Source organism: Corvus moneduloides, chromosome 2 (genome assembly GCF_009650955.1).
Source record: "Corvus moneduloides isolate bCorMon1 chromosome 2, bCorMon1.pri, whole genome shotgun sequence".
Lineage (NCBI taxonomy): Eukaryota > Metazoa > Chordata > Aves > Passeriformes > Corvidae > Corvus > Corvus moneduloides.
In genome coordinates, this window is record NC_045477.1 from 81,266,264 (window position 1) to 81,293,898 (window position 27,635).

Here is a 27,635-nt window from a genome sequence, read left to right on the forward strand (position 1 = left end):
AAAACTTGGAAGTAATATTTTATATGAGAAACTTTTTTACAGAATGCTGTCCTATCAGCCATAAGTTTGAATTCATTATGAAAGTATACATAAATGTATATGCCTATGTACTATGCCTAAATACTTTCTTTTGAAAAATTAATAATGCTGGACTAGTACCATAACTCATATATTAATGTTGGCTTGTGAATTGGGAGCCCAATTTTACTCCCTGCTCGTGAAGCTGGTTCTGAAGGTTACAGCAAAGTTTAGAAAGTATGTTTTCAATTCTGAAAGACTTTTTTCCCCTCTCAATGTAATGTGGTAAGTTACAAGGAAAAAAAATCTACAAAAATGACCCAGCTGTAGGAGAAAAGGAAAGGAATTAATGATAAGTTGGTGTAACTAGACATACTGTGTACTCTGTTTTGTGTTGGCAAAGGAGAATGTCTCCTTTTGACCCCCAAATCCATTGAATGATTCACTTCTCTAAATTAAAAGACACTCACCTTGTAAGCACTGTTATTAATAGCATTTATAATGCATTACAACTTGCACTAGTGCTTTGTATTTGAAAATGGAGCCTCCCAAATCAATTTTCCCACTTGAAAATGTGACTGAACTAACTTATCAGAAATTCCGATAGGTGTATCCTTAAAACTTCCTGCATCTCTGTGAAGTGTTTATATGATGCTTAATAGTGTCTGCAAGCTGCTGTTTTACTCAACTTTCCTGAATTTCAAACATCTATATTTTACTCTCTTATATGCTTTTAACTAAGGTATAGTAGATGCATTTTTGCTTCGGTACTAATTCAAAATGTAATATTCATTTCTTTAGAAGACATTTTTGTTGTTGTGCATGCCTAGTGTTTTGTATGTTGTATATTGCATTCAGAATATTTTTTTCCTTCTCACCTATCCACAAATGCAATGCCGTTCCCATGACGCACCTCTGCTTGCTGTTTACCTGTATGTTAATTCGCTTGACTCCCATTGGCCCACTGCCATCATGTGCTCGCTGCCTGTTATTAAAAGACTCAGTCGACTGCCAAAGCAATGAAGCGACCTCTCGAAGCAACTGTAGACCTGGTACTTTGACCTTTCACCTTTTGCTTTGCATGTAGCTTTTTTTTTTTTTTTTTAAATTATAATTTTTTTTTTTTCCTTCAGAGAAGCAACTAATGAAATTTGTATCGCTTTACTTTTCAAACATCAAACGGAAATGATTTCACATACTCATTAATTTACCGGAAGCTCTATTTATCCATCTCATTCTCATACGTAATAGACCGCAGACGATTTAGTTTGGTTCCTAACACAGTTTCATCTTTTTTAAATCTTTCATGAAAAGTCGAATTGAGATAAAACTGCTTTTGTAATTGAAAACGTGTAACGTAATCCATTAATCTGTATAATAATAGGAAACTATATTTAAATTTAAACATAAGACAAAATACTTGGCAATGAAACACAAGTGGTTTTTTCTCCCCGTAATATTCGAAAACCTACTTAAAGGCAATGCCATTTTCGTTGCTTTAAAGCAAACGTTTCTTTTCAGTAGTTGTGCTGCTACAGTTCTAGGTTAATAGTACCATGCTTTTGCTACCAATAACAAAATTTCACTCATTTTACATTGCTGTGCTTTGAGTTAAAATGCATGGCGAGGCATCTTTAGCCGCTTTTAAAAATACTAAGTTTTTGTATTTATGTATATATTACGGACAAGGTCTTAAAAATGGCACCATTTTAACTAACTTTCTTATTTACAGGCCTTTCCTCCTGGTGTTCTTCACCCTTTACCAAAGAGACAAGCACTTGAAAAAAGCAATGGTGCCAGTGCCGTTTTCAATCCCAGTGTCTTGCACTATCAACAGGCTCTTGCCAATGCTCAGTTGCAGCAACATGCAGCGTTTATCCCAACAGGTATGTTGCATCCACATTGAACCAGTTTTGTGTCCCTGAGGTAGCCTATGTGTCAGGCAGTTGCACTTAACAGAAGGTTTTATTATGCTTCCTGCCCCACTTGAGGTGAAGTCTGCACAGATGATTACACGTTATTTTAATTCCTCTTGAAAGGACAAGAATTCAAGCAGAAATTTCAACATGCCGTTAAGCTTCTTTTTTCAGACATTTGAAGCCTTGCTCATCATTCTCCAGAGTCTGCCCCTTTTTGCCTACCTTAAATTGGCTGGATTTTGACTCGTATCTGTTTCCACTAACAAAAATGCTGGAAAAGCATCACTCTTCAGAGATGCCACAGCATCCTCCTGCTCCCTCGGCTGCTGTCTTGCAGCCATGGGGATTTCCCCAGCTGCACACAAGCGCCCTGAGAAGGGGCCATAAACTTCCAGTCAATACCTGCGTGGAAGCACTGGCAAAACACATCGCTCCCCGCAGCTGCACTAAAGGGCTTTCAGGCATCAGATGCATTTTCGTGGTTTTGGAGCACCACCAGGACATTTCCTAGCATTTGTGGCTCATAGCTGGGGTTATAATTCTTCATGGGGATGATCTGAAGATGAGTGAATGTAACTTACATTTCAGTGCTCGGATCTCTGTGATAATCAGAGCGTTCAGAGATGGCTTGACCTGCACCCTGGCTGGTAGCAGGGCTTCTCTTTAGCACTGTGACAGAAGGGATGTGCTGGGTGCTCGTGTAAACAGTAGCAACACAGCCCTCCAAATCGTGTCAGTCACCCCCACTCCAAACTTCCCAAAGGAGAATATCCTGCCTAAGGAATTCTGTGATGTCATTCGTAATTAACAAATTACGTATTTTAGTGTCAGGGTATTGTCGAGTGTGAACTTCAGAATCGTTTAAAACTACGTGTTTGCAAATGCGCTTGACATTTCAGCAGTGTTAGTTTATAGAAATAATGTCGGTTGAACAAGGAGTGAAAGGCAACACATGATGATTTTCCAATCTATCAGCATTCCCATATGTTTTTAAAGATAAAAAACAAACACAGATGGCTTTGACTTCATGGAATTTTTCTATAAGGCCTCAGTAACAACCTTGGAGCCTGCCCCCGTATTTGTAATAGTAAGTAATAGCATAGCCTTATTTTTAGCACATTGGTGCACAAGAATATCTGTGGCAGAAAACACACTGACATTTATGGGAGTGTTTGAAAAAAAATAAATAAATGCTGAGACCGCCTATTTGGACATGAATGGAAGACTGCCTTGTGCTTACAGAACATACAGAAATTTCCACAAATTTATTTTACGTTGAAACTATGAGAATTTGTAGCATGATAGGCATTTTTCCTTCTTAAGCACTCCCTTTCAGGGCTTATTGCTCTTATTTGCAATTGACAAGGACTTCAAATTAACTATGGAAAATACGGTAGTTTAAACCTTTTTCCATGAAAAAGCATTTGGATGTTTTTTAGACTTCTGGAATGTTCATGCTTCCTTAAGTAGCTCACTTTTGGTACTTTTTATTGTCCGTTCCTCTTTCCAACTAATTGTTGTAATTGTAGTTTTATCTGACAAATTTCTGGTGGTAGGAAGGGTGGATCTTGGAACCAAACCTTAAGGGCCAGGTTGTTGGCAAGCCCCAAAACAAGTGCATGAAAAAAAAAGAAGAAACAAAGGTATTAAATACCAGATGGAGCCCAAGCCCCAGAGTAGAAAACCTTTCTCAAAGTGATGAACCTCCTGCTCTTTTCACATACCATCAGTGCCAAGAAAGGACATTAAAGAGAGGAGTGGGTATGGGAGGAACTCAGGAAAGGGGAACACCCTCTATAAGAATGGGTGTCATGAGCTTTCCATTAAAGATGCTACATATGATATTCCCACATTTCCTGGGAAGGTTGGATTTGGTGGGTGTAAGGACTGTCATGCAACCCACGTCTAAGAAGCAATGCATGACATTATCTGTTGGATTTTAAATGATTATGTGATATTTTCTAAACTGGTATAATTTTCGAATGTGTTCCTTGTGTGTGTGTGCGTGTGTGTTAAATTTTAAGACAAGTTTTGCTGCTGGAATATATATAAAACTTAATTGTTTTATATAACTTCTCTGCTTTCTTAACCACTGGCTCCCCTAATAAAAAGTGTGGGGCTTGACTTAGCATGGCTTACCTCTGAAGTTCTGCACTATGTTTGTTTTACATCAGTTTGATGGCTTTGTCACCTTCTCCTTATTGTTTGGTGAATGATCTTAAAAACAGCAGATCTTTTCTCTCTTCCCATTGCTGTTTGTTAGTGTTTCTATAACCTCTAGAGGAGGAACTTTGTGTATTCTCTGGGGACTGTTCTTGGGTAAGGTCATTCATAGTCACACAAGTCCTGCGACCGTCTGATAAGGGGCTGCAGTAGTAATTCAGCAGGAATGGAGGAAGCATATTCGACTCTGTCTCAAATATGCACATACCTGGCACTAGTCTCCTTGCTTGCCTTCACCAGCTTGCTGTATGCAGTATATACTGGAAATAGGCTGATCTCTTTCATTTGGCCTTTCCAGAAAGGTTAAAGGTGGACTAGGCACCAAAATTAAACTGGTGAGCATGGCAGGTGAGCAGTCATCCCACAGCGTCTCTGAGGTGCGCTGGGAGCCTTCTGCTGGAATATTACATGCTTTGAGGTGTTTAGCTTGGGACTTGTCAAAGTACTGTTTTCTTTCTGTTAAGAATGGGTACATTAACATCAAACACAAATTTGGCAAAGCCCCTGAAGAGGAATAGCCTTAATTCCACTTTAACTTCTTTTCCTGCCACATGTCAAAAAATTGGTGAATGTTGATCTGTGCAACATTTAACTGTCTGATTTATGCAGTGAGTTCTAAAAGTCCCAAATACTGTGATCTTTAACCAAGGATGTTTCTATAAACAAAAACCTGTTGCTGCAAAACTACTGAGTGAAAGGATAAAATTAGTAAGTAAAAAAGTTTATGAAGTATCTTGATTATGTACAGAAACATGCCAAAACCCACACTGTATATGCAGGAGTTTAGTAAGAACACAGTCACCTTTTTGTGTTAAAGCAAAACTGTGAATGACCTTACAGTTTCATTTAACTAACTTACTTCTCTGTGGTTATGCTTGAATCTCACTTTGAATGTTAACTCTAAACAGCTAACCTGTTTCTTCCCTTTATCCACTTTTTTCACCTATCATTGCATGACACGCAGGGTCAGTTTTGTGCATGACACCCGCTACCAGTATTGGTAGGTTCCAAATTTCTTTATTGATCTCTTTTTTTATACTGTATATGATGTATATTCACTTGTTTCAAAAATCCTAGGCGAGATTTAGCCACTGACTAGAATTAAAGGTTCGCTTGTCCTTCTGGTTGACTTTGCAGAGTGTTTAGATTTGTAGATGAAAGCTGCAGTTTAGACATGATATCACCTGCTATAACAACTACACTGCAAAAGCATAATACCATGAATTCCAGTCTGCTTTTCAGTTTTCAAAGTTTTATTTCTCCTTATATTTTATATTGTCTAGTACTATAAAATCATAAAATACTGGAAAAAACCAGCAAATTTCATCAGTGTTTTAAAGTTTCATAGTGGTGTGCCTATTCTCCTTTGCTGTGTGTTAGAAAGTTTTATCAGCGTTTCCCAGAAATGCCTGCTTTGATCCACAGAGGTCTGTTGAAACTCATGATCTGAATCTCACTCCTTCTTTAAATATATTTTCAGTTTGAAGTTAACATTTTGGGCTTTCAAAGTGGAAGCCCAATGCAACAGCCTCTGAGACAGAAAAGTAATATTTCTTCTATTGCCCTATCCCAGTGATTTTATTTTTGGGTTTTTGGCCTACTCAGATAAACAGTTAAAATATCAAGCCTTTAAAACATCAAATTAATAATTCCCCCATGAAGATGCTGATTAAAATTAATTCTTAAAATGAGCAAAAGCAGTGTCTTTCACAAAATCGATCTTGCTTTTTTAGATCAAACAAAGTAGTATATATATCAGGATAGTTATCATCCCTCTCCTGATTTTTGCCTCAAGCAGATGGTAATTTAACTTTGATAAAGTCGAACAGTTACGCAGTGCTAGTAGGAAAACACGAATAAATTGGATTACAAAGAAAGACAGCGAGTATCTGGCTTACTTCAAAATGAAGATAGATGAAAAAATTAATTTTTAATTGTGTCTAAAAATTAAGATAAACATTTAACAGTCTTCTTTCCAGTGTAAACCACTGGGCTTTTTTCGTAGGATTTTATTTTGAAGTGCTTTATAGCTGTACTGGGGGAAAACAAATTATGCATGTAACAATCTGCAGGTAACAGGCTATTTTGGTAAAGGCCTCATTTGCACAAGTAATCTTCTTCTTAGAGATAACACTTGCCTTTTCAGTGGTCCTTACTCTTGTTTTCTGGGAATCGCCGATTGTGTTGACAACCTTCCTTTAATTGTACTTGTAATAAGCTATTTTCCCTTTTTTTTATTTCTCCGCCACGCTTTCTCGCTTTGCACTGTGATTGCATGCCATCTGCCGGTTTAACCCATGACGATGGCTTGCCGCTCTTGATATTCACCATGCCAAAAATACCACTTCTCTTACCATAATGCTGCACCCTCCTGTTCATTGCTTCCATGGTTCCCCTCCTGAAAGTACCCATGATGCACAACGCTACGGCCGCCACTGTCTCTGCAGCAACAACTCCTGCAACAAGTGTTCCCTTCGCCGCAACAGCCACAGCAAATCAGGTTTGCTCCTTTTAAAGCTTTCTTTCACAAGATCCTGAACTCTAAATGAGTGCTGAGATTTTTATTTTAATTTTTTTTAACAAAAAAAATTCTCACAGAGAATTTTTTTTTTTTTATTTCTGTGTTTACCCCATCAAATTTTACTTTTATTTTTAAGTCGTTTATAGCAAGTGTTTGTGGGACAGGTTGCACTTATTTAGAGTTAACATTTGTTGCAAATAATGATGTAGCTGTGTTTTGTGTTGCGATGTTTGTACCTAATTATCGTGTAATTAACCCAGCTGGAGTTAGAATCACCGTAGTACTGGACTACTTACAAAAGTCTATTATTAACGCCTGAGTTCAAAAGGAAGATCATCACAGGTTTCAAACATTCAGGTGTGTTAATGTAGCCTTCTCCATGAGATGTGGAAGTGACTAATTTGTAAGCACGGAAGCTGTCACAAATCACAAGCAGAACAAGGCAACTGGAAAAAGAAAAAGAAGAAAAAAAAATTACATGTTTTCTGTGCATACTAGTGATCAAAACAGCACTCAAGATATTTATGACTATGCCTGCTTTATATTTGAAAGTGTATCTTTAACCTGGGAGTTGCATTTCTCTGAGGAAGGACATTGATAGAAAGAATCCCAAGGGCTGTTGTCTGAGGTAGGCTAGGAAAGATGATACTTTCTCCTGTTCTTCTACAGTTTATGTTAATGGCAGTTTTCATTTTGGTTGGGTTTCCCCTCCTCCTGTAGGACTTAGTTCCCAGGGAAGACATATCTGTTGCAGCCCAGAGCGTGTAGCTTTGACTCCTCTGTTGGGGTGATTCCCACATTGGTGTGCCTGGCATCTGCCAGGAGAGGAGTTTGCACAGCTGTTGGGTCACTCTGGCTTTCCTGGTGCTCTGGGACCATGCTCAGGCACTTCCACCTGAGATGTGTTTGCCCTCAGGTTATGAGAGGTCAGACAGAAAAGAAAACAAGCAGATTTGCTCGCCAAAAGAAAGCAAAGGGCTGTGTCCCCATCATCTTTCCTTGTGTTTCTCCTGGGCAGGCTGACAAGCTGTTGCAGACCCAGTAGAAACGCTCTCCTGTTGGTTCCTTCCCTCCACTTGCCCAGGACTTAGAAAGAAATCAGTGAAAATGTTTTGCTTAATAATGTTCTACTAACAGGTTTATTTATTTTTTTACTGTCATTCCCAAAACTATTAAAGTATCCCATGGAAAAATAGAAGTTGCTGCAAGAGTTTATTTTTAATAATTTGGAAAAAATATACTACCTCTGAAATACATCCTACTTTCTTAAAGAAACACAAACCAGTCCATTTTTTTTTTAAGGTTTGTTTGCCCACGTTGTGACATTTTTGCTTCTAGCATTTTCACCAAGAGAGGGTTGTTGTTTTGTGCTTACTTTTCTGAGAGTTAGCTTGTAAAAAATGCTTGGGATAAGGATGAAAGTGCAGCAGGCAAATGGTGCATTTCATGGTCTTTCCCAGAACAGTGTCTGCAGCAGAAAATTGTTTGGTGGTATCCAGTGTAGTTTTGTGATCTCGGAGTGGTGACAGAGAGAGTTGAAGATGCCAAGGGACTAAGAGAAAATGGGATGGTTTGGGGAGGGGTTCAGCTAGGGACCCTCTCCAGCACAGGAATGCAGCTGGGGCAGCTCCACCATCTGCATTCCTGAGTGCCAGAGGGGCCAACTGCGGCTGAAGGTAGAATAAATACAGGTATGCCTACAAAAGGACCAATAAGCAGTATTTTTTTTTTTTTTTAGTTAATGGGAGTAGTTTCACACAATTAACTGGTGCCACTAAGAAGACAAAGGTGTGCCTTAATGCTCTTTCTCGTCTAGCAGGATGGCAGGCAGAGACCCTACTTTCCCAGTGCAGATTTTGTTTGCATTGGAGGATTATAGCCTTTTAAATTTAACAGGAGTTGTAGAAAGTGTCTGTATTTATCTAGATGCATATATTTGAGTGTGTGTATACATACAATTCCATGCTGAAATTAATGGATGATTTAACAGGGGGGATGGGTTTTCACGTGTTTAACTTCAGCCATTTGGAAGTTTGGCATCTAATTCATCTGCTTTTTTAGAAGTCTATGTTAGGGCAGGGTAAATTGCCCTGGAGGACCTTGCCTCAGTCCCTTGCCTGTGGAATGAGTGTAGATGTGTTACCAAAGCTCTGCACCACTGCACGTGGAGGAGATGAGTCCCAGCTCAGGTGCTCGTTGGCTTCTGTAGCATGTGCCATCACTGTCTGGTTTTTTCTCACTCCTGTCTTTGTTTTAGTCATTGTAAGTCTTTAAAAGCTACTGTAAAAAAAAATGTATTTCAAGGTAGGGAAAGTAGTAGTAGTTCCTTCTTCTCTGTAAGAGATAAAACTCCAAGTTCTCTATTTATTTACAGCCTCTTAAGATTGGAAACAAAGCTACAATGATAAGAAAGCCCCACAGTAACTCTGTGGCCCAAATTCTCAGTATTTCTTTAGTCCAAGAAACACAGCAGGAGCAGGTTATTAACTTGGTCATTAACATGACTTTGTTCATGGTCATAGCATTCTTTGTGTCCTCTTGTATGGGTTTAAACTCTCCTGAGTATTTCAGAAAAGAACGTTTTTATTCCCAACTAGATAAAATTTCCTTTCCTAGTCTGTGCCACACTGCTTTACATATCTGTGAGGTACAGTTTCCTCTTTCCATGGTCTCCACCATACTTTTTTTTTTTTTTACAACCTGCAGCCTTAAGCTTGTCCCATTTCAGCTCCCACAGCTTCACCTCACAATTCTGGGCATGAAAAGAAAGTTGTAGCAGGGCTTAATCGTTTCTCATAATATCATTTGGTGTAGTATTCTGATGTGGGGAAAGATTGCTGGTCTTCCTGGGACTGAGTGTGATGATCCCGGTGTCTTTGAAGCACAAGTAGAAGGGAAAAGTCAACATCCCAAAAGTTATGGAGTCTCAGCTGATGGCTAATGAAACATAGTAGCTCCATTGGGTCCAGTAATATATTTAGTGTGTGCTGTCAGCTTGTATTTTGAAAAAAAACATTCACTGTGTCTCATGTCTTCTGTATGTCCTTTCTTCCAGAAAATAACATGAGGAAGACCTCAAAATATACCTGTATTGATGCACACACACTGTCAGTCATGCTTGGGCAGCAACTCTGGGCGTTGTGTGTTCAATGTGTGGCACAAGGCACCTGAGAGCATTGTGTGGCGTTAAAGGCTGTACTGTGTACATCTGTGCAGGGTGACACCAGTTAAGAATATATGGAAAATTTGGCATCTCTTCCTTTTCCTGACTTAAAAAGGTTAGGTTTTAAAAATAATTTTGTAGCAGTGTGTTCAGGGGGCAAGAGAATTGCTTTGGCTCAATGCAATGTAAACATGCAGCAAATGTGCTTTAGCAAACCCTGTTTTACAAACTCTGATTAAAAACTTACTCTGATGATATAAGAGCTGGTGGTGTTGCTGTTCCCTCGAGGGAGTGCCCCATTCACTGTAGCTGCCAGGCTGTGGTGAGAGGGAATGGAGGGGAGGGGACTTCAGCTTTCCAGTGAAAGGCAGCTGGAAAGGTACGTGTCCAGGAGCGTGACTGGTCAGAGGCCAGGAAAGGCCAGGAAAGGCCCTTGCCCTTTTCCTTCTTCCCCCCTTCACAATTGCTCCAGCCATTCCCACCAGGATGGAGCTTGAAGCTTCCGCTGCTTAACCTGACTTCAGCAGTAGATGCTTGATAAACTTTCAGTTCAGTTGTTTGGGGATGCTGACAACGTTTCCTTGGAGCAAAGTTCGAAGTCGTGTGAATGATGGTGAGAAGCAGCATTAGGGCATGAATACAGAGGGTGTGGTCCTAGCTCCCTCTAGTGCATGCATGTGGACAGACGTATGTAAAACGTCCTGGTTAAATATTAATGCAGTCTCTGTAGATACATACTTCAGGGATCTTTAACAGAGACTTTGTTCCTCCTTCAGCTAGTGGACTAGCAGTACTCAAGCAAGCAAGGAAACTGTTACCTCTTAGCTTCACTCACAGGTAGAATCACAGAATCATTTAGGTTGGAAAAACCTCTAAGATCATCGAGTCCAAGTGTTAACCCAGCACTGCCAACTTCACCACTAAACCATGCCCCTAAGTGCAGCAGCTACACATCTTTTAAATACCTCCAGGGATGGTGATTGCTTTGGGCAGTCTGTTCCAGTGCTTTACAACCCTTTCCATGAAGAATTATTTCCTAATATCCAATCTAAACCTCCCCTGGTGCAACTTGAGGCCATTTTCTCTCATCCTATCACTTGTTACTTGGAGGAAGAGACCAATCCTCTTTCAGGTAGTTGTAAAGGGAAAGAGCAATATTTACTGACTGGTTTTTTAGGCTAAGAATGTACAGTGCTGTAATTTCAGGATGATATAAAAGTCATAGATCTTAAGGAAAATTATTTTGGGAGTTTGTTTCTCTTCTTATTTTGCTGTGTGCTTTATGAGAAAATACAGGATTAGAAACTTAGGGAAAGATTAGATGAAGCCTACTTGGAGGTGATGATGTTCATGTTGATGGAAATGCAGAAAAATGTGACTTCCTCCACCCTGCATGCCAAAGATAATTTAACAGAGGATGGTGTATCCTGACATTATTTGCGAGAGATGTTATTTTGACTTTTGGGGCTGAAGTTCAATTTTAAATAATGGCAAACACCTGCTTGTGGGGGCTTTAAATTTCTTAATTAAAAAGCTTCACTGCTGTTCCATTTATGTATATATGTCTTGGTGAGTCCTACAAGGATTAGAAGGTGAGAACTCAGCCCAAAACTAAGACACTTAAGTGGTGTTGTCTAAGTATGGGTGTCTACATGCAAGATACAAGTTTAAGTACCCATTGTAGACTCTGAAGTTTATCAGCCCAGTCAGATGAAATCTGGAGAGTAGCCTGACTTGTCCTTCAAAGTCTCATAGGGCTTGGTTCAGTTGCCTAAACATGTGTCTAGTGACGTTTGAGATTGTCCTGAGATAACCTTGGATGTCTAGGTTACCCAAGACATTTCCACGAGCTTGGCAGATGCAATAGAGGACCTACAGACAAATCTGCACACCTGATTCTGAACTGGCAGCTGGATGACAGGCAAGAGACCTTAGCCCAAGTGGTACTGAAACCCTGGTGAGCAAATGACCCAAGCATGCAGCTACTGATCACATACATGAAGGGATCTGCAGGCTTTGTTGGCTTACTGACTAGGTTGTTTCACCTCAGTGAGTGTGGTGGGGGGGTTAAGACACCAGCATTTCTGTGCCCTCAAGCTCAGTGAGTATTACCATAGTTCCTGGTTATTAGAGGACAATTACCAAATTCCAAACAATTCCAAGCAATGTGAGTCTTGCTCACATCACATCACTTCAGAACAGTTCATGGCTTTTATTTTTTGTACCAATGAAAATGGGCAGAGACTGACAGTGTAAGAATAGCATTACAGAGAATGCTGCTTGAAGATGTTATTTAGTGACAACATTATTCTACTGATTATATGACCTTTTATCAAGAAGAAAATATTAAAGAACATATCCAAAAGAAAAATTAAATACTTGGAGGCTGTGTCTAAAAAGAAATATAAGATCAACAGGCTGTCTCATGCTAAGGCTTGTGATTATCTGGCACAGCTGCTTTAAATTATGCATCAGCGTTCGCACTGAATTAGGTGGCAATTATGCAGATATTAATTATGAAATCATTCAGTAGCCTTCAGTTCTGTCAAAATCTGTTAGAATACAATGAAGCAAAAATAAAAATAGTTATGTTCGACTGTCACAAACAAAAGGACAACTAAAATATTTGCCCCAGAAATCAAAAACTAGTTAACATGTAAAATACAAACATGCCAAACTTTTGGGATTTGGGACGCCATGTGTGGTGGCTCCTTCAGGAGGGAGCAGAGCTGGGACGTGCAGCAACAGAGCACCTCTCCTTGCCAAGGTGCCCCCAAAGGCAGCACCACTCCCAAGGGAGTCAGATTCTCCTCAGACCGGAACATCCTGGGACAGCGACTCAAGCTGATCTCTCCTTCTGCACAAAGCAGAAGTGCCAGTTGCTCCCTCGTGCAAATATTCCTTGGTGTCTCCCAACAGGGCTTCCTCTCCAGTCCTCTCTAACCCCAGGAGGCCTTCTGGCAGGGCAGAGAGCTGTCCCTAGCACTGCTGACATGGCTTTCGCTGTCTCACATTCCCTTTCTTCCCCATAGAAACATGCTGTACTTGTAAATGGGGAAAGAGTAGCAATATACTGAGAAAATGAATTGAGAAATCTGATAAATAGTAGGAAGTGGACTTTTTTGTTGTTGTTTAAAAGCGAGCTTTTGAGAAGGGAGGTGGGCAGTGGAAACAAATGTTATTTACATCCTTAGTGCCAGCATACAAGAACATTACAAATAAGAGCCTATGCAAAATTCATGTTAGTGGTTTGAAAATCTTTAATTTCAGTTTCTGAGGGAATGAGGGAACAGGTAGGAAAGCAATTCTGCTGGGAATAATGAGTATCTAAACAATTTTAGTATTTCTTTTTCTGACTGAAAGTTTTGGTCTAAAAAATCCATAAAGTTCCAAGTTAAATTCTCCTATAGAAAATTCTGTTCTAACAACAGAAAGAGTGATTTGAATCTGACTTGAAACAGTCCAGAAAAGGAGACAGAGGAACAGGTTCCATCCTCAGGCACATTATCAGAGGGAGTACTTGCAGGGAACCAGCCCGGGGCAGAACAGTATTGGGCACCTATGGAGCCCATCTATGGGGCCCTGGCAGCTGGGATGCAGGACTGGCCACCTTGCCTTGTACCTGCACCAGGCTGGAAAAACAAACCTAAGTGACTCTTGATCATGAAGAGTCATTTCTCTAGAGAAGGTATTGAAATAGCAATAGCTTGTCACAGTGGGAAAGGCAAACTTAAACTGCTTGCTGCCTCTTTCATGCTAGGCACACAAGAGTCACAAGCCTCACCTCACTCGAGTTATCTTGTCTGACACCGAGTTACAGGTAAGCAGCTGTGACTCGCAAACTCACGAAGTGAGAGTTTCCAATCTTAAAGCCCACAGCAAATCTTGAGCAGTGTCAGGAAAAGATCCTTTGAATTGCCTTGAAGCAACTGATGTTACAGAATATGTGGCAAAAGTGTTTTCTAAGGCACCAAAGAATCAAAGCCAAAAGATTACCCTGGAAAATGTAAAGGAACTTTATTTTAATCTCATGCGAACTTTAACCAAGTCTTTGTTTTAATAATATTTTTGGCCTTTTAAGATAGCATGTTGTTTCTTTGTAGACGATAAAAACTTCCAGCAGGCTTGTATTCGGAATTTTGGATTGCATGCTCGTATACAAGAAGCCAGTGGGAAAGAAAAGGAAAAATCTGTTCTGTTTTGGGGTTTTTTTGAGAAATTCTCCCATCATACCCCTTTCCCCTGTATAGGACTAAAACCTGACTTCCTCTGGTATCCTGCTAGATGGCAGTGTCGCACAACATCAGCAGTAAGCGAAGGCTTCATTCTTTTATATAACAACAATCAAAACAGATTTCCCTTTCCTGTTACAGAAATTTAAAGAAAAAGTGTTGATGTTTGATATGATAACTTCTTTTTGTGTTCTTACTTGCAATTATTCAACAACTGATACTTTGACAAGTGGAGTAAAAGTCTTTTGGGGCATATTTGTTATTTAAACATAGGAAATTTTTTCTGGCATCTAATAATTTTGTAGGTGTTTGGGGAAAAATGAGTTTGTTTCATGGTGTATACACACAGATCCTGTGAGTCTGGGTTTTTCCATCATAAAATTTTAACAACACAGAGCAGTGCAGAGCTCCAGATGTACTTGTCTGGGATTCTGTCCTTTAAAATAATTGCCTCTGGACATCTCTAGGTGCTCTAACTACTTTCCCTTGAATTAAACAAAGATCATATATTTATCTTGGTGTATGATTTATTGCCTACAAGAAATGCCAGTCTGGCTTTGAGTGTGCAGGAGGCTGCCCATGTAACTGCACTGGAAACATATTTATTTATATATTTATTTTTGTTGATTGTATCTGTCATGACTTTCAGCTGGTCGCAGAAATTTGCTAACTTGCCTGACTTCATTTTTGGCGCAATATTACCTGCCATGACACACACTAGTATGTGTGTCTGTTTATGTGAGAGTAACGAGATAAGAAGAAAATTAAGGAAGTGATAAGTAGTCAAAGTCAGGTTAAGGTTAAGATTTCCTCAGAGAAGTTATAAGTATAGTGAGTTTTATAAAACTGACACAAGGTCTTACGAGTAACCTTGATGAACGTAAATTTGGTACTTTCCTGTGTTTGAGTTTAGTTCTGGATGCTGTCTCTTGCTTTGAAGAGAGTCTGAACTGGAGTGACAGGTTTTGGGAGAAGAGAGGTTTCAGAGTGGTGATAACTGCTGAGGAGCCTGCAGAAATGCCGACTGTGCTCTGTGTGCAGTGGTGCCTTTGCCTGAAAGGGATGCTGCATGTGCAGTGGCAGCCTCATCTTGCATGATGTGGGCATGCTTGGTGTCTAAAAGGAAAATGCAAAGCAGGTTTTGTTAAACAAAAAACGTCTAAGGGTTGGAGAAGTAACACCCCTGCAAAAGGAATATGGGCACTTCCACAGATAATGCACAACTTGTGCTTGGCTTTCACTCATTTGTGCTCTCAGTTTCTCTGTGCAGGCCTATTCTGGCAGTTTCTAAAATTCAAGAAGAGAAGGAAAATGACCTAAAAGTAGGAGGAGGAAAACAGATGATTGCAGTAGCTTAGACCTGCTGGAAGGTAAAATTGAGGGGCTATCCAAAATAGTCACTGTATGGGTGCTCCTAAAATACTACAGCAGTGGTTTTCTCACTTCTATATAGTCTGTCTGCTGCCTCTGCATGAGTTAAAAATAGATTTTGGTAGAATATGTTAGAGTGTGTTATGATCAGTTTTTAGCACTGCATTATTTATTACTTTAAAGAAGAATAAATAAAGCCATATTGCTTTCATTTCTAAACCAACTAATCCTCTGTCTCTCCAGAGTGAGTAAATACTTATTAAGTTGAATTTAAATACTGTACATTATTACTTGAGTAAATACCTATTGAAGCTCATAAGCAAGCTAAGGAGTTGGCAGCACAAGTGGCTTTGGTCTCTTCTTTCAGGACCTTGTGACAATTAAATGAGAAAAATGATGCTGCTGAGCCCTTGAACCCTTTGGGATCCCATAATTTCCTTGAAGTTTTTTTTTAGATCATCGTGAAGAGCTGGATTCAGATAAGGTCTTTGTCAGCTTTATGACACCCTGATGGCCAACAGCTTGTGCCTGATGGAATGAAAACGTGCTAGCAGATGTGTCCACTTCAGTGTGGACATCTGACCCTCAGCCATTTCCAGAGGCATATTGTCAACATGTGGGACAGGCAAAAATGGGCATACTTAGATTTAGGGAAGAACAGAGAGGATGGAGCAGGGCACTAGAATTACCATATGAGGGAATGGGCTATGAGAAAGCCAAGAAAATAGGACCTCCAGCCCTCAGGAAACACCTGATGCCCCCGTATTAGGCACTGCATGGGCAGGCAGCTGTCTGTGACCCAGACATCTCACCCATTATGTACAATCAGAGGTCACCTTATTCATGAGCAAAGCAGACAAATATATTGGGGTTGCACTGGATTAATAGAGAAGCAATAAGATAAAATCCTCCTTCAGCCCTGGGTTGAGGAGAGGACCATGGTTAGTGAGTAAAACAAAGCATGTATCCATTAAATGATAATATGCTGGAAATGAGAATGAGGTTTCAAGGGAGAAGTACTAGCAAAGGAAAAAGTCCAGGCTGTATTTAATGCAAGCAAGGGTTGGAGCTGGCTCAGCTGTCAGCAGTCAAGACAGGGGCAAAACCTATCCCATGGGACAGTGTTGGTGGGAGCCCTGGGGTGGGGGAGTGGAATGTTTGGGATGGTGCTCCATGGAGATGCTTCTGTGGAATCTGTGGGGAACAGGAGGTGAAAAAGTCCATCTGTTAGGCTATGTAAAAATTAAATAAGACCAGGCATAACTGATACAATAGAGATTGCTTTCAGTAAGTGTCTGAACATTTACTCATCTTTTCCCACTTCTAATTTAAAAAAAAAAAAAAAAGTGGTTTATTTTGAAGAAAAGGAACAAGGCACATACCACAAGAGAACATTCTAAGAGAAAGTGAAAAATAAAGGCATGGAGGCATTTCCCAAAGGCATGGGGAAATATAAATAGTCTTGGGTTCCTTGTCATAGGGAAGAAATACTTGGTGTTACTTTTATTTTTAGAAAGAGGGAGAAGTTATGAGACAGCCTGATATGAGCCGGCTGTCTGAAAATATCTGTCATTTTTAATGTATACCCCAGATATATCTGACCAGTCTGCTACTCGTGTGAAAAACATGAAAACAGAAAATGTCACTGTGGAAGGATTCATCTATCCTGACGCAGGTGTCCAAAAGTTAAATACCATGGTGCAAACTGTTCACCACTGATCCTTTCATTTGGTGGAGGGGAAAAAAGCAGCATGAGTTGATAATGCTAAAATAAGTTGCCTGAGGTAGCCTAGGAAGATGTAAAATGGGTGACCGGCTGAGGCATTCGTGTCTGAAATCCTCGGAGATAAATCTTGTTTATAAGAAACTCCTATTACTACATTGCATTCAAAATGGAAGGCTGAGCAGACCAGAATGTTTGCTATGCATGAGTTAATTTTTGGAGGGTAAGTGCTTTGCAATGCAGAGATCAAATATGGTCTTAACACCTTCTTAAAATATATTAGGGCTTATAAAGCACACTGTATTTTGGAGTAATAATTTCAAAACTTCTGAAAAAGAAACATGTCAGAGGTGGATGCAAAGTCATGTTTTCCAGCTGATCCACTGTGACAGGTCTTTAGTTGAACAAGAGTTCACGTACACTGAATTCATGCACAATGGCAAATTTTCCCTATTCATCATTGTATAATAAATCTGGAACTGGAAAATGAATTTAAGTCAGAAACTATAAAGAAGCTTTGTGAAAATAGTACTTTGTGAAAATCTCAAGCCAAACAGTGTTCTTGTAATTCTTAGAACCTAGTCATGATTCTCTGTAATTTGGTCGATTCAATGAACTGTATCAGGTAAAGCAGTAACCTGGGTGTCAGAAGAGAGTTCACAAAAATGGAGTTTCCACTTTAATTTAAAAGACTTTCAATTTTGCTTTTTAAGTCTTGAGACAATGACTGATCACTGCTGCCTTTGCTGGGTCTGAGGAACTCCCAGATTGATTTATCCACACTGGTAGTTGGTGAGAAGCTGAAACCATTGGCACTGACATCATTCCCCTGGATGACACTGCAGAACTGTATCACCCTTATGAGCAACCCTGTCTGAATTTCAGGATGTTCTGTGTTGCACAAGGGGCTTAATGACCATTATGATCACTCAGAAGTCCAGAAGGTAAAGGTGTAAAAGAGCCATGCTCTGGTAGGAAAGAAAGTCTTGACATTTAGGAGCTGAAAATGTCACCTCTAAAGAGCTGGAAAATTTTGAGGAGCAAATTTAGAAAGTAGTTTGTGGAAATTTAGGTTCACTCTTTGTGTTACTAGTTTCAGTGAAGTCTGCTAACTATCACTGGCACAGTGTGAGTGATTTTATTCTAAAGGGTAGCCAGCTTTCTGCCACTTCAAACAGGTACCAAGCAAGAAGGCAATGGACAAGGTACCTTTATCTGTGATTACCTTCAAAAAATGCCCTTTTCTGTTATTAAATCTTCTACCTGAGTTACTACTCAAGACTCTAAGTGCCAGGCCATTCTGCTTATGATGGAAATAGTCTTCTTATTAGATCTCTTACTGCAGCAGCAGAAGGTATGTTTCCAGGCATGTCTGTATCTACACCTGTGGATCTTATCCATACAGAGCATGAGAAAATGCTTTTCCGTGCTTGACCTGTAGACCTTTGGACATGGGACAATGCACACTCGTATAGTCTTCTTCTTCAGGGTTTTTTCTTACATATACTATGGTAAAAGCGTCATGACATTACATCCTGTTGCTGTGAAGTATAATGTTATAATAGTATCAGAGCAAACACAAGTCATACATATGTGCATTTGAGATGTAATTGTTCAAAGAGTAGTGAACATGAAGGTGACTGGACCTATTTACAAGTAATGAGGGAGTGCAGACTCTGTAGCAAGTGTTTGCAGGGATGTTCCTTCTCCAGTACAGCTTCTCCTTTTTCAGCATGCAAGTGATGGAGCAATTAGCAGCAATGCAGACTTAGATAACCTCCATCTTCCATCACAGTTTATTACTTCATTTGTAGATTAAACAGGAGAGGTTCACAGTGTGTTTTCCATGTAAAGTAGTTTAGCATTTTATGTTTCTCTGTCAAACACAGTGAAAAAAACCAGTGGCAGAAGCTGATGCCTGTGTATGTAGCTGTGGCAGAGTTGTGATATCTTTTGAGAAATAGGGTGTGAACATGTAATTAAAGACTACGGGAGACGTTTTACACTTTGTGGCTAAGGTTAAAAAAGAAATGTAGCTCCTCAGTTCTGCAACTCTGCACTGGAGAAGCTTGTTCTGAAGGAGAGACTTCAGGGTTTTTTCCTAGGAGGACTCCTACGTGTACTAGAAATAGCTGGGTGCAACATGCCCTAGTTACGGCCGCTGTACAAGGGGTGGCACATCGAGGATGATGTGCTGGGAGCAAGCCAGCTCCGTAGCCACTGGCAGGGAGAAGCATGGCAGTGAGAGCTCCAGCTGCTCCTCTGACACCTGCAACCCATAAACAGGACATGCTTGCACAGAAAAGGAAAGTGTTTACATTGTCTTTGCTGTTTTCCTGAGTTTTGACAGGAGGAGAGAAAAGGCAGGAATAGGGACACGACAGTGAAGTCCTTACCTTGGGCTTTGCCATTCACCAGGGCAGGGAAGACAAGGGGTCCCTGCTCTTTCACATTGCCCAGGACCTCTCTGTCCTGCCTGGCACACAGCAGGATGAGTGGCACTTGGGTTAATCACAATGCCAGGAATAGTCCTACCATTTTCCCAAGAAACAGCCTGAGATTAGGCCCTCTGCCTTCTCTGACACACATTTTGAGGGAATTGTGAACACCAGCACAAAGGGTAGTTATCTGTCTCCCTGTACTGTGAGGAAAGAAAGCTATAGGAAAATGCAACTTTAGCCCCTCAAAAGTTGGCAGACAATGCAGTCAGCTGCAGTGTCTGAAATTCTGGGTTTTTTACCGAGTAGAAAACTTACTGAGTAAGTTTCAGGTTATGTCCCATTAAGTGAGACCTTAAATACACTTGTGTGATTATGGCTAACCCAGTATAGCTAAAGCTGCTTTATTAATTACATTGACATGTTGGGTTCTAACATGCTAAAAATACCAGTGCTGAAAATCTTGGTCTTTTCTTATTTTCAGCATGGCTGCGTTCTTTATACATATTGTCAAATCACCGTGCTGGAGCTGAACCAGGGTTATCACAGACAGGGCTTTATTATTTGAGCAAAGCTATTTCTTTGTTATTCCAAAAGGAAACAGAAGATAGGTGATAAGCTAACAAACTCACAATGGGTGGAAGTTCATTAAAAATATATGTCCTTGTTGTGTGCATGATGTATTTAGATGTTAAGCCCTTTGGAGCAGCAGGTGTTTGTACGGTGTCATTACAGTGGGGCCTCATGTGTCACCAGATTTCCAGAGCTGATGGCAATCAAAGATGGCTCTTTGGCTTGCTGGCAAGGTCGTTGGGGTCAGGGAGACAGTGCTGGTGTACAGAGAGCGAGGCAGTGCACTTGTGAGAGGCAGTGGGGTGACGGGCAGGGGACTGGGACGAGCACCTGCCACACAGAGCCGAGCGTGTTTCTTTTTGGCGGTCTGTATGTCAGAGGTAGTATGTTGCTGAAGTTACTTGACAAACACCTTTTTTTTCCCCCCTTTTAATATAAATACTGCATTAAGCAGTGGTCTAGCTTCATAATACACAAGTAGGTCAAAGTGCTGTCATGACTGCATTGCATACCACCTGCAAATACAGCTTAAAAATATGCCGAGTGCCAAATTAAACAGGAAGAGCAGGCAATGCACTCGTAATTCCTTGACTCGTGCTTAAGTCTGGAGCACATGTTAGCAATGGCATGATAAAATATCACACCCCTGCCTTTTGATATCACTTTCACCAACAGCCATTTCAGGCAGGTGATAGAAATCTGGATGATTTTCCAATACTGTGACCAGGTGGAGCTGGTTGCTGGGCGCATTGTGCATTTAGCCTTCACAGTATTGGAAGCTCGAGAGTTTGCACCTGTAAAATGATTGCTTCACCCTCCACTTGAGACACCATGGAGGTAGAGCAGCAAGGTTAGTGGCTAGTTAGGTGCACAGAGGTACACTATGGTAATCCCCCTAGATTCCTTGGCATAAGGAAGCGTGAGAAAACCTCTCAAGTTCGCTGATCTGCAGTTAATTTTTTTAGGGAATAAGCAGCTGCTAAAAGTGCATTGAAAAGGCGCTTTTGTTTCATGAAAACACCCAGCCCAGTACATCTTTTTGCTGGTTAGTGGCAAGGTGCCCTGCCTCCACTTTTTCCTCTGGTCATTCTGACTTTCTGGGAGCATGGTGGGAGCTGGAGAGTCACCCCAGGCACGGATGCACTTTGAGCTCCTCCAGGAGATGCAGGGCTTCCACCTCTACTGATAGGCAGGGCGCTGAGAGTGCACACCCTGCCTATGGCCAGGCCATGGATTCAGCACTGCCCTCCAGTATTTTGACACATAAAGTACCCCCTCTGTGCGTTCTCATGCACATGAGGGCCTCTGTGCAGGGGAAGACGACCAGGTGTGTGAGACACAAACCCCCCAGGCAGCCTGAGGACACAGGACACTGTCCCCCGCAGGACACTGTCCTGTGTGAGCTGTGCCTGAGCTCAGTTAGGCCATCCTGGCCCACTGCTCTCCCTGGGTCACCTAAAAGCGCGATCACGCTTTCCCTTTCTCTCGACAGATAATCCTGAAATAGCCGGCAGGAGCGGAACGGAATGTCACGAAGCCTCCCTGCGGACGGCCAAGCACGGCTACTGTACATACTACCCCGTCTCCTCCTCTCTAGAGTTGCCACAAACTGCATGCTAAGTCAAGAATTTGTTCTTATGGACAAATCAAAAACTCAAAAAAGCTAGTGCTGCTATGTCATATAATGAATATTAAATATGGTATGCTTACTATACTCCAACCTAAAATAGTTAACTACCTGATACCAGCTGTGATGTTTCAAGACATAAAGGGTAACATTTAGTTTTAAAGATTTTCTAAGCATAGTTTAATTATTGCAAATATTGTCGTTTCTCCATAACTACACCTAACAGAAATGGTCCAGATCAGTTAGTCTCGTGAGATTCAATGTTTATGAATCTTTCGAGCTCAGCAATAATTGAGTTGCATTGGCTAAAACCTTTCCCCAGTTGCAGGTTTAATTTTCACCCAAACTATGATTCGGGGTTTTCTTCTCAGTTAAAAAACAATCTTGGTTTTGCTCCCTTGGTGAGTTGATTCCAAGACAGAGGAAGTGAAACGCAGCCCGGTGTCCTGCACATCATCCTGCCAATCTGATATTTTTAGCCAGAAGTCCAAAGTAAAGCACAAAGTCTTTAGATGCACATGGTTGGTGTTTGACTTGTATGGAGAAGTTGCATTTGAATCATAGCAGAATAGCAGAAGAAAATTTTAAAAATTTTGCACAGTATGAACTTCATACCCCTTTCAATCCCCAAAAGAACAAAGTCTTGAGAATATTATTTTACAAGTATATTTATAATGTTTTTAAAATAGACTTTGCAGAAGTGCCTAAATTTTGTCACATCAGACTTGATGAAAGTGAGCCTGATGCCAACAGTCAAATCTCACCGGACACAAATAATCTTTGAAACTCATAGTCAGGTTACCAAAAAGATCCAAGCTGTTAAGAAGTAACTTCTAGAAGTGTAAAATCAAACAAAACAAAACAAGATCAAACTAACAAAAGGAAAGGCGAAAAAGAAGGCTGTAGATGAAGAGATTGTATGATATTCTAATTTAATTAAAATTCAGTTGAGTCACTGAAACTTCATAGGTGACTTTAATCTAGGCTATTAACTGAACACTAAGAATGTAGAATGAGATTCAGTTTAATAAATCATTACTGTATTTGCATTTTTTAAATTGGATTATAAGATTGTAACCAGATTAGAGTGGAGAAAAAATAGTTCTTTTAATTGTTTTTCTTTAAAAACATATTTTATGTCACAAAAGTATGAAGATATCTTTAATACAATTATATACATGTTATATATACATACATACATATATATGGATGAAGCAGATTTTAATGTTGTTTACTTTTTTAAATACTTTGTTGATTTACAAGGTAATTATATATGTAAAATTAAAATTTCATTTGTTTGATTTGAGATTTGTTTCAAGCACTATTGTACCAAATATTTCATATTTCACATTTTATATGTTGCACATGTATCACATAAATGACATAGTTTTTAAATTATTGTTTAAAAAAACAAGACAGCTGTTATAAGTGGATATTATGTATAATTGTTTGCAGCATAAGTTTTCTATGTGGACATTACTAGTGATTGCAGTATTTTAACTTAACCTCTTCAGATTGATTGTAAACTATTTTAAACTTTGGCAGCACTGCCTGTTCTGAACGACTGAAGGCACTAACCATATTATTATTTGTCTAGGAAATTATTTTCCAGGCTAAATCTTGTTTGTCTGATGTCTAATTACTATCTATTTATATATAAAGCTGGAGATTTGATCATCCGAAAGAAAAAAAAATAATCACAATTCGGTTGTAAAATTAACATAGTGCTTGTAACGTTGCATTAGTTTAATTTGTGGAAAAATAATGTATCTTAACTTGTTACTTTAGCAGTTAAGGTATCATCATTATATACTATTAAAACACTAATATTTGTAGACTTTCTCAGTCATTATAACTAGGTAGTTGACACTGCAACTTGCCTATATCTGTCAAAGTTGTTTTTATTTTTTTATAATAGTTAATTTAGGCATTTGGGTAGCTTATTGTATAATACTAAATGGTAAATTATCCATGTTTAAATATTTTATGTAGATAACTCTTCAAGACATCGTTTTGTGTGAACTTCTTATGTTTCAAAATTACCGTTATTCTATGTTTTTTACAATTAATCCAATATTACTATTTTTTGCCCATGGATGACGAAGCTTCAGATACATCAGGTCTTTCATCCAGATAAACTGACAGACAAAAAGAGAAAATGTATTTTTAATAAGAGATCCACTTTCCGACTTTATGACTTTGTAATATTCCTGAAAACTGTACAAGTACAAACCTATGCTAACAGTAAGGAGGCAATTACAGAGATGTGCAAATACATGTACAACAGATTCTGCATTTTATTTATTTATAAAGTAATTTTATAGACTATTTCAAAATTTGGGAAGATCTAAAACTATTTTTCTGTATAAATATTATTTGCCAAAACTTTGTTTATATTTAAAAAAAAAAAAAAGTCTAATGAAAATGATTAAATTTTAAATGCTTTGTTTAATTAAAAAAAAATACAACAAGAAATATAACCCCCTAAAAGAACCATGAGATGGGCCAACACGGAGACAGTGAATACTGTAGCTGGGACATGGTTTCAAGCGACTTGAGATGTCTCAGTGCTTATTTTCTTCAAAGGATACAGCACCTCACCAAAATACCTTTTTGTTTGCCTCTCTCATCCAGCATAATTGACGACACATACAATGAATATTTCGGTAACAGTTAAAAGAAATCCCTCCATTCACTCTTTTCCAGCACATATAATTACTAGTGGTCTGTTAAATAGCCATTCTATTTCTGTTGTGACGTTTAATTCATTCACCCAATGTACAACCACTGAAATAAAAAGAAGCATTTTAAAATGAGAGCGGAGTCGGGGAGATCCTTTCTCGTGGCGTGGCTCTGGGAAGAGGGGCCCAGGGTAACAAAAAATAGCCAGAAGAAAGTGGAGGAGTCTTTTAAGAAGTATAAGTTTTTTAAATTTTATTTTTTTCTTTAATTGCTTGTTCAAGTAACAAATCCTTAAGTGCAGTCCTCAGGTGCAGGACATGCAGATGCTACATGGGGAAGCCCATGCCCTTCTCCTGCTGAGGATGCTGCGCCACACGGCTCCAGCTTCCAACAGCATCCCGAGCCCTTCCTGCTTGCCCGTGCGTGCCAGGGTGCAGGCAGGCACTGGTTATCCTGGGGCTGTGTCTCACAATTGCCTGACCATTGCAGGGTTTTTTTGCTGGCACATCCTTTGCATCTTCTTTTCTTAACCTATATCTTGAAGAGTATTACACCAGTAAATAATCCCTGCTATCTGCTAGTTCCTCTGGGGAGAGCAGCAACACAGGAGAGTTGTGTACCCATGGGCAGAGACTGCATGGCAAGCTAGTGACAGGAGGGATTAAAACCTCTGGCTGGCAGCTCCGTGGTTTCTTCACACTGCCTTTTCTGATTTATTTTTTTAAATGCTTTAAAGAAAGGAAATACAATTCCTGCAGAATCAAAAAGAGTTTGTGTCATAAAGTTGTCTACGCTTCATCATCACAGGGCTGGTTTGAAAAGAGCCCAAGGTCACAAGTAATGTGGAAAACCAGCAGGTCAACCAGTCTATTTGGATGTATCACAGACGTACTGAGCCAGAAGCCTGCTGAGAACGAGTATGTGGGATGGAGAGGAGAAAGAGGATGACTTGCAGAGACAGGGAAGGACTGCAGCATTAGAGGGCTGCAAGGGCATTGTAGAGCAGAAGCAGCAAATTATTAAAATTCAACTCCTAATGACTCAGGAGTGGGAAGGCTGTCTGTTGATAGTTTCTCATGTTGAACCCCACCCTGGACAGTTGTCAGCTGCCAAGAAGGGTCAGGATATGTCACTTTTCTTGTCTAAAAGCTGCTTTGTTTCTTGTCAACTTTGACACTTTCTTGGCAGTGGAGAAGTGCTCGTGGAAGCTGTGAGGCTTTCAGAGCCCACAGCAAACCCGCAGTATCTGTACGTGTACACGTGCAGCGCATACCCCCTTCGGACAACGTCAGGGTTTCCAAAATGAAGCAAGTTACTTCTAGAGAAGAGCCTTTAGAAACCTTTGAGTTTCCCACCCTGCCATGCACGTCCTTGTGGCCAGTCTGTGGCCACTGCTGTGGCCCTCACCTCAGGCCAAGGGCTGCAGCAGTGTCCTGGTGCTCAACATTGGCCCTCAGCAGACTGCCCAGGTGCACACGCACTGTGCTTGGCCATGCACCTCCCCTGGCACCACATGGTGTAGCCATGGCCATAAGACTTATTCTCTATGTTTTGCATGGTTGTCAGTTCAAGAGTCTGAAGTAATCTGAGGACTGGGATGTTTTTGCAGTCCACTGGAATTAAAAGCATGAAACAAAAGGGGATGTGACATTTGAGGGATCAGAGCCTGCTGGGATAGTTTTGCCTGTTTGTATACAGCAAAGGAAGCCAAAACTGGTTGAGCCCTGTTCATGCTGCACTTTGGGAGTGACTCTTGAAGTTACTGAAAGAGCAACTGGGTTTTCTTTCAAAAAGAGTTGTTTTGCTCCAGAAGAGAGCCCAGGAACAACCCAACGCTTCCGTACTGTGGGTGACAAGAGATAAAAGGATTTGTGGGCAAGGCTGCTCGACAGTGCAGCAGTGCAGGCATTCAATCTCCTGCCACTGACATTTATTACATGAATTCATGGGACCAAAAAAAAAAAAAAAAACCAACCTTGCCTGGAATTACTGAAAACCTTCCTTGGCATCTGATCCTACGGTCACCTGAGCATACCATGTTCTTCATGCCTGCAATCAGTTCTCAGCTAAGCATTTTTTCCAGTAGCCTGCATTTTTAATGTCATATAATTGACAGTTCTGGAGGCTTTTTTACATGGGTCAAGATGATTTTTATTGCTGGAGTGGGTGTGTGTGAGAGCAAAATCACCTCAGCTGTTGCATTATTGCTGGTATGTAATGTATTTGAGCACATAGGTATAGAACATACAGTTTGATTATTTGTGAATGGATAAATTATGGAAATGTGTTCTAAATTGTTATTTTTCTAATTCTGTAATTATAGAAACCATAGAAATTGTAGAAAATAAATTACATGTTTCATTACATGAAAATACCTTCTGCTGTAACAGGGGAAAAAAAATGCAACACTAAGAAACGTAAAAGGAAGGTACTGGTGTGAGCTGCTTATTCAATGCTGGGTTGCAGTTGCATTATTTCCATCAAAGCTTCTTGCAATGTGAGGAAAAGACACTTGGCTTTATGATTTAGGAAAATCACTACAGGAAAGACGCCCTGCTCCTCTCATCTTCAAAGGGCTGGATTTGGATACTACTTTTAAGGAAAACAAATTCTGGTGATTGTCTTCCTTAGTCTTAATTGTCACAAAACAGTCAAGGTGTGGCCTGTGTGGTTCCTCAGAGGGCCACCAGACCAAAGAGATGCCAGGATGTGGAGGTGGCAAGGGTGACCACAGTGATGTGAGGTTCACCTTGTAGGAACAGCCCCCAGGGATGGTCATGCAGGTTCTGCCTATGCTAAGCCTGAGCTGTGCTTGCATTTGCCATGACTGCCTCTCCTTTCCACGCAGGGCTAGAACGAGGAAGTGCTTTTACTTCCTTGTTTTATGGTTGTAGCCACTGCACTGAATGCCAGGGGAGCACATCCAGAGATCCTAAGGTTGGTCGCTGACAGCACAGCTCAGGACTGCCGGTGGGCAAGTTTTTCACACTCGGAAAGCTGCTAGAGTGGGATCCAGCTTTCTCTCTGTAGCTGTGGAGTCTCAGATGACACACTGCAGAGTACCTACTTGGCCTAAAGCTGCTGCTATGGAGGAGCACGGGCCTGGGTGAGTTATGTTAAGTCTGCCAGCCCTATGCAGGTATCT

General features: G+C 40.3%; 1 protein-coding gene across 11 annotated transcripts in view; it reads left to right on the forward strand.

The window, feature by feature from the left end:
• MBNL2 (muscleblind like splicing regulator 2) overlaps nt 1-24,624 on the forward strand; it is a 107,098-nt gene extending 82,474 nt beyond the window's left edge. For 4 of the 11 annotated variants that reach the window (XM_032100075.1, XM_032100063.1, XM_032100064.1 and 1 more), the window contains 4 exons: nt 1,017-1,070; nt 1,751-1,904; nt 5,125-5,160; nt 21,674-24,624. In XM_032100075.1, coding sequence (XP_031955966.1) covers nt 1,017-1,070; nt 1,751-1,904; nt 5,125-5,160; nt 21,674-21,801 — 372 coding nt within the window. In that variant the 3' untranslated portion in view covers nt 21,802-24,624. Of the gene's footprint in view, nt 1-1,016; nt 1,071-1,750; nt 1,905-5,124; nt 5,161-6,565; nt 6,661-21,673 lie in introns of all 11 variants that reach the window. The other 7 variants (XM_032100065.1, XM_032100067.1, XM_032100069.1 and 4 more) reach the window with 7 other exon arrangements.
• Nucleotides 24,625-27,635: the final 3,011 nt, after the last annotated feature.